This window comes from Heliangelus exortis, chromosome 10 (genome assembly GCF_036169615.1).
Source record: "Heliangelus exortis chromosome 10, bHelExo1.hap1, whole genome shotgun sequence".
In the NCBI taxonomy this organism is placed as follows: Eukaryota; Metazoa; Chordata; class Aves; order Apodiformes; family Trochilidae; genus Heliangelus; species Heliangelus exortis.
Window position 1 is genome coordinate 3,177,875 of NC_092431.1, and position 13,053 is coordinate 3,190,927.

Below are 13,053 nucleotides of genomic sequence, written 5' to 3' on the forward strand. Positions count from 1 at the left end.
GAAAGTTGTGTGTACTTTTCAGTTGTTTCTCTTTTCTCTATCTGATACATTTCACTCAAATTTATTTACTTCAGTCCTTTTTACAGTTCATAAATTGTTCTGCAGAAACCTTTTAAATGGTTTAAGTTCCAGAGGTTAATTTCTAGAACTCACAGGGAATACTTTTTCTTGCTCAGTTGCATTCCTTTTAGTCCCTTCTTACTATTCAGTCCAATTTTACAATAATTATTTAAACAATTATTTAAAGATGGCAGCTTTTCCTTGCCACTGTAGTTATTTGAGTAGTTTTGTCTTCTTAATGTGATGAAATAGTCTACTTGTTTTGAACAAGTAATGTGAGTTTTCATGTTCCCAACACCAACCACAGTCCTAAACATCTCAAATGTTGATGTTCATGAGCTCTTTAGTTTATCCCTGAAGGATGTTAAACTCAGGAGTAGCTGAGAGCTGCAGACCAAGAGGGATTACAAATGGTATTGTAGTCTCACATCCAAAACAATTTGCTTTTGAATTCCAATTGAATTAATGTGTTATTATACTTCAGTGTATCAGTGATGTTTCCAACACATTATTAATCTACACTATTAATTAGAAAAATTCTTTCTAAAACGTAAAATTTGTGAAAAAAATGGTTTAGATTTTCATAGATACAGAACTAAATACCATAAAGTTCTGTATTCTTGGTATTTTACTCTCCCCTAGGAAAGAAGCAGTTGGGTTAATTAAAATTATACATTTCAATGGTCTATGAAGTGAAGGAGATGATGTGCTATTGGATCTCAGTGACAACTTTGACTCTAAAATACATACTAGCTTTAAGGTTATCCATTATGCTTTAAAATACCAAGTGGTTCATGTTCCATCACTTTATCTACATGTCAAAAGTAAAGTGAGCCAAATTGAAGTGAACTAGACTGGCTTTATAATCAGTTCCAGAGAGACACAGCTCTAATAGCTGAAATATAATGGGAAAAGATCAGGCAAGATCATATATGGCCTTTTCTGGCCTTGAAATCTATTAATATGATGAGAACAGTGGTCATCCTTCCACAGACAGAGAACAAAATCCCATCTGCAAGTGAAATGAGAAATGAATTTAGGTGACATAGCAGTAGAGATGTAAAATAAAAGTATTAGGGAAGGGAGGATGAAGATTTAACAGCCATTTATGTGAACCTTTGGGAAATTCTGTATAGCACTTTTAATGCATATTTATATTTAAGTATCCAGCACTCTGCAAAATGCTCTCTACATTTACTAATGATTATAAAATGTCCAAATAGAGATTACTACTGAAATGAACTAGTTTCCATTGTGAAGAATGGATTTTAAAGAACTGTAAACACAATTTAATATTTTAAGGTAAGGGATAACTGATGGGTATTATGATTATTAAGGTAGGAGTAATGTAGATAGTAAGAAGTCAGTTGCTTACATATCTAAACATACCCAATTAGTAGCTATGGGTTTTTCAGATCTGTAATTTTAATATATAGTATTGTGAACATTGTTATACTTGGAATCTGCAGTGTGATTTGGGTCTGTACATGAATTCAGAGTAGCTCCCTAACAGTGCTTTTACTTTAATGACAGGGGGACCACTCTGAAGTGATTTAATTAGGTCACAGATCAGTTGTCATGTCTTTCTAATCTTGGATATGTACAACAAGAGACAATCTAGAAGAGATGCATAAATTAGACCACAGCTTTATTAATTTCTTCCATTTGAGACCTGTCCAGGAATGGTACATCCAAGCAAGCTGTCATTGCTTCCTTAATTATTTCCTGGTGCTTGGAGTACAGTCAGCATTCCCTATAGATCATGGCTGTTCCCTGAGTTGCTGCTTTGTGCCCACCATCTTATATCTCTTAATAAGCACTTGGAGGCTTTGGAAAAATGGCATTTCCTCAGTGTATTAAGGATTAATACTGGAGGTCTTAGTGAAATAATGGCTGGCACTGTTTGCCTAATGAAGAAAGTGTATGGATGCTGAGAGATATCAGGGCAGTATTTCTCATAGCTGAGAATGATACCTCCTAGAAAGCTGCAGGACTTATCACCTGTGTTCCAGAAACCTAATTGTTTCATGGAGCTGCAGAAATTATTATAGGAATGGATATTTGATGCAATAAGAGCTGACCAAAGTGCTGCCTTTCATCTGTCATGGCTCATTACAGAAATGCATAAAGGAAAAAAAGGGACACTAGGAAGCAGTGGAAGAGCAATAGTTACTTAAATTGAAGGTCAAATGGGGCATGAGAAGAAATAGATATGAATTATCTACAAATATGGTCAGAATGGAATTAAAGTGCCTGTAATGTTAAAAAAAACCCCACCAACCTGTCAGATGTTCAGAGTTCATTTTGGAACGAGTTTTCTACTTCCAGGAGAATTAATTGGGGTTAAATATCTGAGCTGTGTCTAAGCTGGAAGTTTGATAAGTTTGTGAGTGTAGTTATTATCATGTTAAGATTATTAATAATTGTATTATGACATGCCTGTCTGCAGTGGAAAGGAAGCAGACCTGATGACTGGAGATGTCTGAGTTTCCTGCTTTGACCTAATTTTCACTGGAAGCAATTAATATAGATGAAAAAATAACTTGAAATTAATTTGGAAAGAAATAGATAACTGAAAGTGAGGTTATCCTTTTCCAGATAATAAGGGTTCTCTGAGAAATAATTTGACTAGCTGTAGCTGCAGCATTACCCTTGGCCTAAGAGTGGTTTGATGCCATTGCTGGCAAGGATAAAAATGCTAATTGGCATTGAGATAGACAGTCCATCCTCCCCAATAACACCTGTTTTTCTAGGTTATTAGATTTAAATTGTGAACTACTAGTTCTTTTTAAGTTTTAATCAACCTTCTATGAGCCTTTTTATTAATACTTAAACTGTTGGTTTTAACCTCTGCATATATTATCTGCCATCCACCAGATTTCACTTGCAGATACATTTTCTGGTTGTGTCTCCTTGGATAGCCAAGCCTAGAAAGATAATTTTCCTGTTTGCTTTCCTGCTTGCCATTTACCAAATATTATTTCCTTTTTTTCTTAGTTAACTGTTAATACTTATTTGAGGCTACAGGCTGGTAGTTGGACAGAAAGCTGTAAAATCTCTTGAACATCAAAATGGAAGTTAAACAATTTGTAGACATCAGATTCCAAAATCCAAAGCTTGCCTTGGGTGCTGTTCCATTTTTGGATATACCTAAAGTTGAAGTAACTTTCACATAGAGAAGTTTTTTGCTGCTGGATCATGAATAAATTTGGGTTGGAAGGGACCTTGAAATTCCAACCCACCTGCTGTGAGCAGGGACATCTTCAACCAGCTCAGGTAGCTCAGTCCAACCTGATATTGGATGTTTCCAGGGAGGGATGCTCAGTATCACTTCTCTCTCATCTGAATCTAACACATTGTTTAAATATCAGAAGGTTTTGCTGGGCTTTCCATGCCCGTTTCCATCTATCCCCTTGGCTTCCATCACCTAGATTTGCTCTGAGAGTGCTTATTGGATCAAACTTCCTACAAAAAGCTGTGACAGTTGGCTGAAGGAATAACAGAAGGGAAAATGATGCCTTCCCAATTGTTGCACTGCTTGGATGAATGTAGTCACCCACAATTTGGATCAAATTCCCAGATTAAGACATTTACATTTCACCTGTGCCCATGTGGTAGACTCAAAACTCTTCTTTGGTCACTCTCAGCTCCTCCTTTTACTGGGAATATTTTTAATATATATATATATGTAAAATATATAATATACATTTATTTATATACTATACTTTTATTTTTTATTTTATTTTTATTATATATATTATATATAACATATATATCTCTCTATATAGATAGATATATAGATAGATATATAGATAGATATATAGATAGATATATAGATTATATATATCTATATATAATATAGATATATATAATATACATTTATTTATACATTGTATTTTTGTTTATTTTTATTTTTTATTATATGTATTATATATAAAATATATTTCATTTTATAAATTTTTATTTTATATTTTTATTTATATCTTATGTAAAATTATATATATTAATATTATATATAATATATATATATATAAAGAAAAGCTTTTTGGAAATGTCATTCTGAGTTTTTAGCACACTCTCTGCAAAGAGTTGCTGATAATTTTTTCCAGTAACTGTTTGATTTCAATTATGGATCAGAAAACCTTTGAGGCCTTAGAGTTCCTTGTCATTTCTCTGAAGAAAGGAGGTACCTGGAACTCTGAGTCTGCAACAGAATATTCAAGCATGTTCAGAAATTTGTTTTGTTGTCTCCTTATCTGACAATGTTTGTTCCTTAGCTCTTAAGAAATCTTTTGAGTTACAGCAATTTCTGAGAAATGAGCTTTTTGAATTATTGCACTGGAAGTGTAAATAATCAGCTTATCAGCCAAGATACAGTGCACACAAATTATAATAACACACTCCTAATGGTAATAAGGAAAAAGTGCTGAAGGGAATTATACACTGTGCTTGTCTTAAGTCTCTCCTACACTATTTATAATGTCTTAGGGGAGGTTGTGCCACCTGGGATTTTTTTTGTTACAATGGTCTTAAAAGCAATGAGAATGTGTTTTGGTTTCACATGAGGAATGGTTTTTTTCTGTGTTTCTATGCTGGAGACAAACAGTTTTTTCAATAATAGCAAAGTTTGGGTTAATATAAAATCTCATTTGAAATGGTGTTTGCTCCTCTTTCAGCCTGATTTCCTAGGGAAATGATGTTTGCATGATTATTCATCTCTTTCTAACTCCTGATTTTTGCCCAGTATCAACCTACGCAAAAAGATGTAAAAATAATTTTAAATGCCTTAAAAAAAAAAAAAAAAAATCAGCGAGGTCTGTTTCTGCCAGATTGAAAGTGTCATGGAGGAAAAACAGTGGTGTGAGCTTTCAGGCAGTATAGTAGCAAAAATGAATATAAACTTCTTAATTCAGCTACAATTTTTTATTAGATGAATAAATTGTGGCTTGAAAAGAAGATCATAACAAACTTAAATATAGAAACTGTTAAAAGTTTATGATGCATTTAGTAAAAAAAAAAAAAAAAATCATTTTTTTTCAGGGGGCCTCAGCATTTTGTATCAAATTTACTTCTATATTTAGAAGATTCATCCTGGATGCTTTAATCACAATTAGGAGTCAGTTGGCTTTCACTTCTGATGTTACAATAATGCTCACAGTATCGTTATTTGTATAAATAGTTTAAATTTTCAGCTTATTTATTGAGTTGGTTATATTTTCTGGGGAAAAAAAAATTACAAACGATAAGATTTATTTGAATTATTTATCTTTTTTTTACAATTCTAGGAGAAACAATGAGAATTGCCTCTTCAGAGTTTGCTGATGACCCGTGCTCCTCGGTGAAACGCGGCACCATGGTGCGGGCTGCTCGTGCCTTGCTCTCTGCTGTCACCCGCCTGCTCATCCTGGCTGATATGGCTGATGTCATGAGGCTCCTATCACATCTGAAAATTGTAGGCATTTTTATTGTCATGTGCAGGTTTTGCATGTTTCCTGTGGAGAAAAATAGGGAGCAGATCAGTGATGGATGTCACTGGTCACGTTTCTCACTCTTTTTATTTAAAGTTGCAATGAAGAGGTGGGAGGTGACACATGGCTGCAGTGGTCTCATCCATATTCTGATTTAGCAAAAATGTGCTAAAGTTTTTTGAGACTTAAAGAAAAAATTTCAAATGTCTCCTACCACTAGTACTGCTCTCAAGCAGCTCACTGAAATCATGCATTAACTCACCTTGCAACTTATCCCAGTGGTTTGCTAACTCAGTGCTTGTAAAGTATTGCTATCTTGTGGCTAAGTTTAGGTACTACAGTTATTCTATTTTTTTTTTCCCTCTGCACAACTTCTGGATGTATCAGAAGACTGAATCTTTTTAATTTAGAGTGAGACAGTGTCTTATCAGTCATCTAGGAGGAAAAATAGATTAAAGAGGAATTAAAGGTTGCCAGATATTTGGTATGGATTCAATTTGTCTGGCATCATTCATGTTTTTATACAGGAGTATTAAAAGACTTAGAAGTTGAAACTGGGAATATATTTATTTTGTTGCTAATTATTGGACTATATTAATTTTATTGCACAAACATAATCCTCTGCAATAAACCAAAACGTTTTAGGAACTCATATACAGAATACTTTAAGCCTGCAATGTTTTGGTTGGTTTTTTCCCCTTATTTTTCATGTCTTTTAAAGTGTTGCTATACAATGACATGTTCTGGAATAGCAGTGAGAACCCTTCAACTTGCAAACAGTGCAGATAAGCTAAATAGTTTGAGAACAGTTTTCATAATGAAAAAGGCAGATTTTTCTGTGCAGCTTTTTGTCAGCTCTGCTGTTATCAACAGAATGCTGCTCTCCCAATTGGCAGCACATGGCTCTGATTCTGTGCAGTGTAAGCACTGTCTTCCTCTATTATGCTTTTAATTTTTCCCCAATATAATCCTCCATGCTACTGTAAGTCAAATATTCCCTTACTAGAGAGACCAACACTTTAATATTACAAATAAGAGATTTGTTTTAGATATTATGCATAAAAATCAGATTCATGCTCTTTTATAGACAAAGACATATTGCTCTTACATCTGAGGTTTCTTCCATCACAGTAATGTACTTTATTTATATTATTTATTTAAAACAATATTATTTATTTAAAACACTAATGCTATTTTGGAGGTGAGTATATTTCCTTACCCAGGTTGCACCCTAGGTTTCAAGGCCAGTGTCCAGCAAAGTAGTTTGGAATCTCTGCAGTTGTGAAATGGTGTTATTAATCCTGTTTCAGAGAAGTCAGGCACCTCTGGTTGTTTTTAGCAAAATTCACCTTAAGGACCTTAATATTTTTTTCAGGTTAAAAAGATTAATTTACTTCTGAGGACCCTTAGTGTAAATTTTCTACTTTACCACTTTATAATGTATCTAGTTATAGATGAATAAAAAAAATTAATTACTAGGGAAAAAAGTATTTATATTTTAGAAAACTGATACAGGCTCTTGTATTGACTCAAAGGTAACGTTCAAAGAATGGTGTAAGTTAACCATAAAATTAATAGACTGAAACCTTTCTGCATGTCCAAGTTATGAAGCTTCATTCATACTGAAATGTAATTTAATCAGTCTTCACAGAAAGCATGTCAAAGGAGTGAGTAGTGCTTCAGACTTCACAGGAAATGGGGTATTTTAATGTTTTAGAGCAAATATAAGCAGGTGCTCTTTGGAAGGATGTTTGGTAATTTCTTTCCGAATATTTTGGCATTACTAAAATTGGTAATAGTGCTAATGGCAGTGAAACTTTCCTAACAGTCAAAATATCTGATATTAATATAGTATGTGATCATGCACATACAAATTTATGAGTCTGTTTTTATTAATTACGTGGTAGTTAAGCAGAGGAACCCATCTGTACAGCTGAGTTGTGCATTTTTGAGGGTAGGGAACTTGTTCCAACATTAATTTGTAAAAGAAATTAGAATTAAAAAAGGGGGTTGTGCTCATGTTCTCTCTAGTACTTCTCGTAACCAGTTTATTAATTCTGGAATTTCATGGGCTTGTGCCCAGACTGATACAATAAAGAATGATCAAGATTGTTCAAATCTGTAACAAACTCTCCAACAATTTTATTTAATAGGGAGCTGGCAGGACTTACAAAAAAAGTGAATCAGTTTGTTATGCCTGTTCTTGTCATTACAAACATGTTAAAGAATAAAGTTTCAGGTCCTTTAAATAAGTGCTGCTTGATCTGAGATGCAGATGTTCATATTTTACTGGGAATCCTGCAAGAGTAACTTAGTTAATACAGTGATGATATTGAGATTTCTGCTCTTGGTTTAGACAGTGAGATCAACTTTAAAACGTGACATTCTTTTAGTAAAAGAATAAGTAATTGGATTCTTAATAAGGTATAAGTCAGCTATAGATTTATATGCTTGAATTCTAAATTTTTCTATGGAAATGCAATTAGTAATATAGAAATATATTTTGTGCATATGTTTACATCCACACTAGGTAAAAACCTACACTAAGAATATTCCTCTTGCTGGTAGAAAAAAACAGTTAAAGCAATACAAATTATACAAAGGCAAGTTCTGTACATAATTGTGCTTTTCTTAATTCATTAGCAACCAGCTCCTGCTGAATTTCTGGGTTCCCCATGATGTTTGGAGAGAAAGCTGCAAAGCTCTGTTCTTTAGTAGGAACAAAAATCGGTGGTTTCTGTGGGAAAAAGTGTTGTAAAAAGCCTATGTAGATTCTTGTGAATTGAAGCAAAAGGTTTTAGAAAGAAGTATGAACAGAGCCTTTTCAGCTCCTGTTTGTTTGTTTGTTTGTTTTATTTGTAATTTTATTGTGGGGGAAAGAAATACAATTTTGACTTTTCATCGAGTCACAGGAAGATTTCCTTTACCTGTTGTATGAATGAAGCATTTTATGCCCTTCAGATGCTTTTGCTCTATATAATGTAAAATTTCACAGTAGATTTGCTAGACCAACTTGTTGGTATAACTGGGTTTTTATATCTTTGCCTGTGTGCTAGAGCATGCATCAGTAACTGCAGGAATGTTTTCTTTGGTAGATTCTTTTTTCAGTATTAATGTAACTGAAAAAGGAAAGCTGGGGGCTAAGAAATAAAAAGAAATAGTTAATATATTCTAGGTTGAATCTATTGTTGTTTCACTTATGTCAACAAAGATTCAATACTTTGGATATATTAGGGTAAATTTAAACCTTACTACTAAGCTTGAGTTTCCTTTTTAAAATTTATTTCTTGTCCAGAATTAATAACTTTGTTTTGTTGTCGCATAAAGCCTGTTCTGCAGGTTTAAAACATATTCATCTATTTTGTTCTAAAACCTACAGATATTAAAGATTTCACCTGCTAAGCATGAGTGGGGAAATTAATGTAGTTGTGCCTTCACATTAGTTATAGATTATAACAAAGTAGAGTAAGTGGAATGTAATGTAGAATGACAGTCAGACAGATCCTCTATTAAGAAACCTAATTAAAGCTTGTGAGACTATCATAAAGCCACTGTACAGTAGCCAAGCTAAATTGGGTCCATGTAATAAAGAGCAGAGGATTTATAGACTTTTTTTTTAAAAAAAAGAGTGCACCCAGACTAAAATGCCAACACAATTGATGTATTATGTTCTAGGTAGAGGAAGCATTAGAAGCAGTGAAAAATGCAACAAATGAGCAAGATTTAGCAAATCGCTTTAAAGAATTTGGGAAAGAGATGGTAAAACTGAACTATGTAGCTGCTAGAAGGCAACAGGTGAGTACACTTTAAAGCAGAAGTTGGGAAAGTAAGTATTGGTTCCAAAGATCTTGTATTTTATGTTCAAGTCTGATTTAAAATGTGCTGTAATTAATTTTTGAGTTGTGGCCTATAATTTCGTCGCGTTGATTTTTTTTAATGCAATGAAGTTTTAAAAGAAGTTCTTTAAGAATATATTCCTAGTAGCTTCAATTAATAACAGAATGATGGGTAAAAAGGCAAATGATTCAGGAGGTTAAGGGTAGTTTTCATTTGATGATTATTCCCCTTTAATTCTAACCTATGCTGATCTGAGGTCTCTCTGAGAGCTGGTAAATCATGAAGCTTTACAGTAGTCTGGTATAGTTGAAACTCTGGAAGAAGAGAAGTCTGCTTTGTGTTTAAAGCATCATTAATAAGTTTCACATACTTAAAAAAACCCAAACAAACAAAAAAACCACTCAATTCACTACTAAGGCAGGTGGAAAAAAGACCAGAAAGTCACTATATCATTTATACAATGCCTAAAATGATACAACTTAGCACTACAGATAACTTTTTCCTCAAAATTCTTCATTAAAAGAATCTCTGAATTAATTTGTACTGGATTACCACCAATCATTCACTGGTGTAGTCTCAGTATAGTGCAGCACACCAGAGTTAGGAAGCTGTTTTACCATATTTATCCTTTTATTTCTTTATTTTCTGCATTATGGTAATCTCAGTCTCTAATACTTTTGTATTGCTATTGTATTTTCAATGAAATACAACATTTTCAGAGTTTCAGCTCTCCAGGTATCTGTTCATAGATCTAAAATAGAAGTAATGGTTTCTTATTCTTTGTGAATATTGTTAGAACTCCCTTTCCCAATGTTTGAAAGGATTTCATTGACAGTGTGATACATCCTGTAAATAAATACACTGATGAGTTAAATAGTAACAATAAAATGTCATCTTATTCTGGCAACATATTGCCCAGTATCTGATGCTAATTATTGGGGTGGGGGTGTGGTGTATAAATCATATCTTTAAAACAAACACTAAATGGTATGAGCAATAGAACAAAATATGAAGGAAAATCTATGAATAATGGGGGCTATATTAATTGGGTCTTGAAGAACTAAATCATTTCTCCATGTAGTATTTTTTAGATTTTTTTTTTTAAGGTCCATGTTATGTTGCTAATAGATGGAGTACTTTGAGAAAGTATGGCACTTGCTGCAATGGGATTGTTGCTCTTGCATTGCCTTTATGGAATCAGCAGACTGAATCCCATTAAGGAAGAATAATTTTGAATGATTTATACAGATTTTCTGAAGGTCTTTGAATAAGAGAAAACTCTGGTAAGAACATACTGTGAGCAGAATGTAATGCAGAAGGAACAATCTTGGGCAGGAGAAAGATTTCTTTCTGTGATTGATGGTGAATTCTGTCAGTGATTCCAACTCTGTAAAATTACAGGATGATATTCATGCAAGGACACTTAAACTGTAGAGACAATACATTCCAAACATTTCATTTACAAGTCTAAAAATCGTGTGGTTTTGTGTAGGAACTGAAAGATCCTCACTGCAGGGATGAAATGGCTGCAGCTCGAGGTGCCCTGAAGAAGAATGCCACCATGTTGTACACTGCATCCCAGGCCTTTCTCCGTCACCCTGATGTTGCAGCCACCAGAGCCAACAGAGATTATGTCTTCAAACAAGTACAAGAAGCAATTGCTGGCATCTCCAATGCTGCTCAGGCCACCTCACCCACTGATGAGAACAAGGGGCACACTGGCATAGGAGAGCTTGCAGCTGCATTAAATGAATTTGATGTGAGTATTGGAAGGGTATTAAAATTGCAGTGTTTCTCCATGTAATCTGCAGTGCTTTTCACTAAGTGGTTCTTGAACAGAACTCAGATTTCTCTTCTTATGCAGGTCCCTCACCTTGGACTGCAGAGGCAAAGTGCAGACATTGATTTGTGTTATTTTTAATGAGGAATAGTTGTTTGCTGCTAATGGACTTGAATTATAAGGAGTTACTTGTGCTGCTTTGCAGGGGTTGTGATAGAAAGCAGTCCTCATTTGCCTTGTTGTCCTTGAAAAATTTAGCTACTTAGCTCTGAATAATGCAAAGTCTGATCAATCTGGCAGTTTAGTTCTGTGAGCAAGATTTGTGGTTGGTTGAGTGGTAAAATCATGTTTGTCTGTCAGCTCTGGAAGTCAAGACAATAAAACAAAGATGGTGATGGAGCAGAGCAACCTGAAAACATTGACATTCAGCCTGAATCATGAGCTATGTTAATCAAAGATATGGAAAAAGCATCTTTCAAACACAGTTGGTATCAGACACTTCAGCTGCAGGCAAAGTGCTGCAGCCTCTATTCTGACAATGGCTACAATTTTGATTAAGCAACTTTCATTTCTTTTTCCTTGCCTGTCCCATCTTGGCATTTTTCAGTGTTGCACATTTCAGGACAACTCTTTAGGAACTGAAAATAAGAACAGTTGGACAGTATCTGAAAATATCTTCCTCTTTCATTCTTACTTTAGCTTAAAATTATTAGGGACTGGTTTCCTTTTCACTTAGATGAATACACAAGGGTGCAATACAAGCATCTGTCACACCATCAGGAGCTACTCAATCCTGCTGTGTTTAGGGCTCCAAGTGGAGGTGCAGTGCAGGTGGTTCATCTCCCCTTGTGTTGGACTGGGTTTGTCTTCTCTATCTGTTTTGCTGTCATTGGGTCTGACCTGGAGATGGTAGTAGAAAGGCTAAATGTTAATATAGGAGCAAGGGAAGCTCCAGTTCTGAATAAGGTATTGAAAAAAAGGTAGAGAATGAATATATAAATAATTTTCTATTTTTTGGGAAATTTGGTTAGAGGTGGAAATGTGTGTAGGAAGAGTGTAAAACCATTCAGAACAACTGCAGGACCAGTTGAGTCCAGTTCCATCATGCTTTTTAATGAATAAAACAGTACTGCCTGCTTTGACTTTGATTTTTTTTTTTTTTTTTTTTTTTTTTTTACTATCTATATTTCTGTATTTATGCTTTTTCCTAAAAATAACAAAAACATACTGGAGGTCAAGATTTAAGGAATTCTGCATTGTTTTCTGGACCTTCTCAGCCCACAGGTCCCTTATTGGTAAGATGAGGATAATATCTCTGTGTGGTCTGATTGTGCTCTGGCTTTTGTGGGGGACTTTGCATGTTCTGGACAGCAGAGGTTTGACAAACAGTGATGGGCAACATGTGACTCCTCAGTCCCAAAGTGATGATGCTGCTGCTCTGGAAAAGGCTGTGGTTCAATGCAAAGCGAGTCACTGTGCTTAGTTGTCCTGATTTGAGTGACATTAGTGACAGCAAATTTAGAGAAGACTCTGTGAGACATCTGATTTTGTCCCCTGCCTCTTTGTGAGAATATTTGCTCATCACTTTCCTCCTCAGGTAAAGTCTGTTCTGCTTTACATGATGTTGCAGGCATGGGAGAAGTGTGTCCATGGTGTCACGTTCTGCTCACAATTACATGTGGAAAACAGCCTGGCTTTTTGGAGGATTTTTCTCTTTCTGATTTTAGGATACCAGATGGAAACTTTCTTCTCCGACTTAATGAGGATTCAAAGATTGAAACTATTGTTTTATCAGCTTTTTAAAGTGTATTTCCTGTTTTGCCTCACTACTTAGCTCTTCAATGAGATTTATTCATGCCTCGTTTTGCAACAGAGCCAATATTCCCTAAACTTCAGGGGAAAGGCAAA

The 13,053-nt window shown here is 34.6% G+C and overlaps 1 protein-coding gene across 4 annotated transcripts in view; it reads left to right on the forward strand.

Moving 5' to 3' along the window:
* CTNNA2 (catenin alpha 2) overlaps nt 1-13,053 on the forward strand; it is a 418,069-nt gene that overhangs the window by 86,743 nt on the left and 318,273 nt on the right. For all 4 annotated transcript variants that reach the window (XM_071753185.1, XM_071753183.1, XM_071753184.1 and 1 more), the window contains 3 exons: nt 5,346-5,512; nt 9,204-9,323; nt 10,858-11,124. In XM_071753185.1, the coding sequence (XP_071609286.1) occupies nt 5,346-5,512; nt 9,204-9,323; nt 10,858-11,124 (554 nt within the window). The remainder of the gene's footprint in view (nt 1-5,345; nt 5,513-9,203; nt 9,324-10,857; nt 11,125-13,053) is intronic.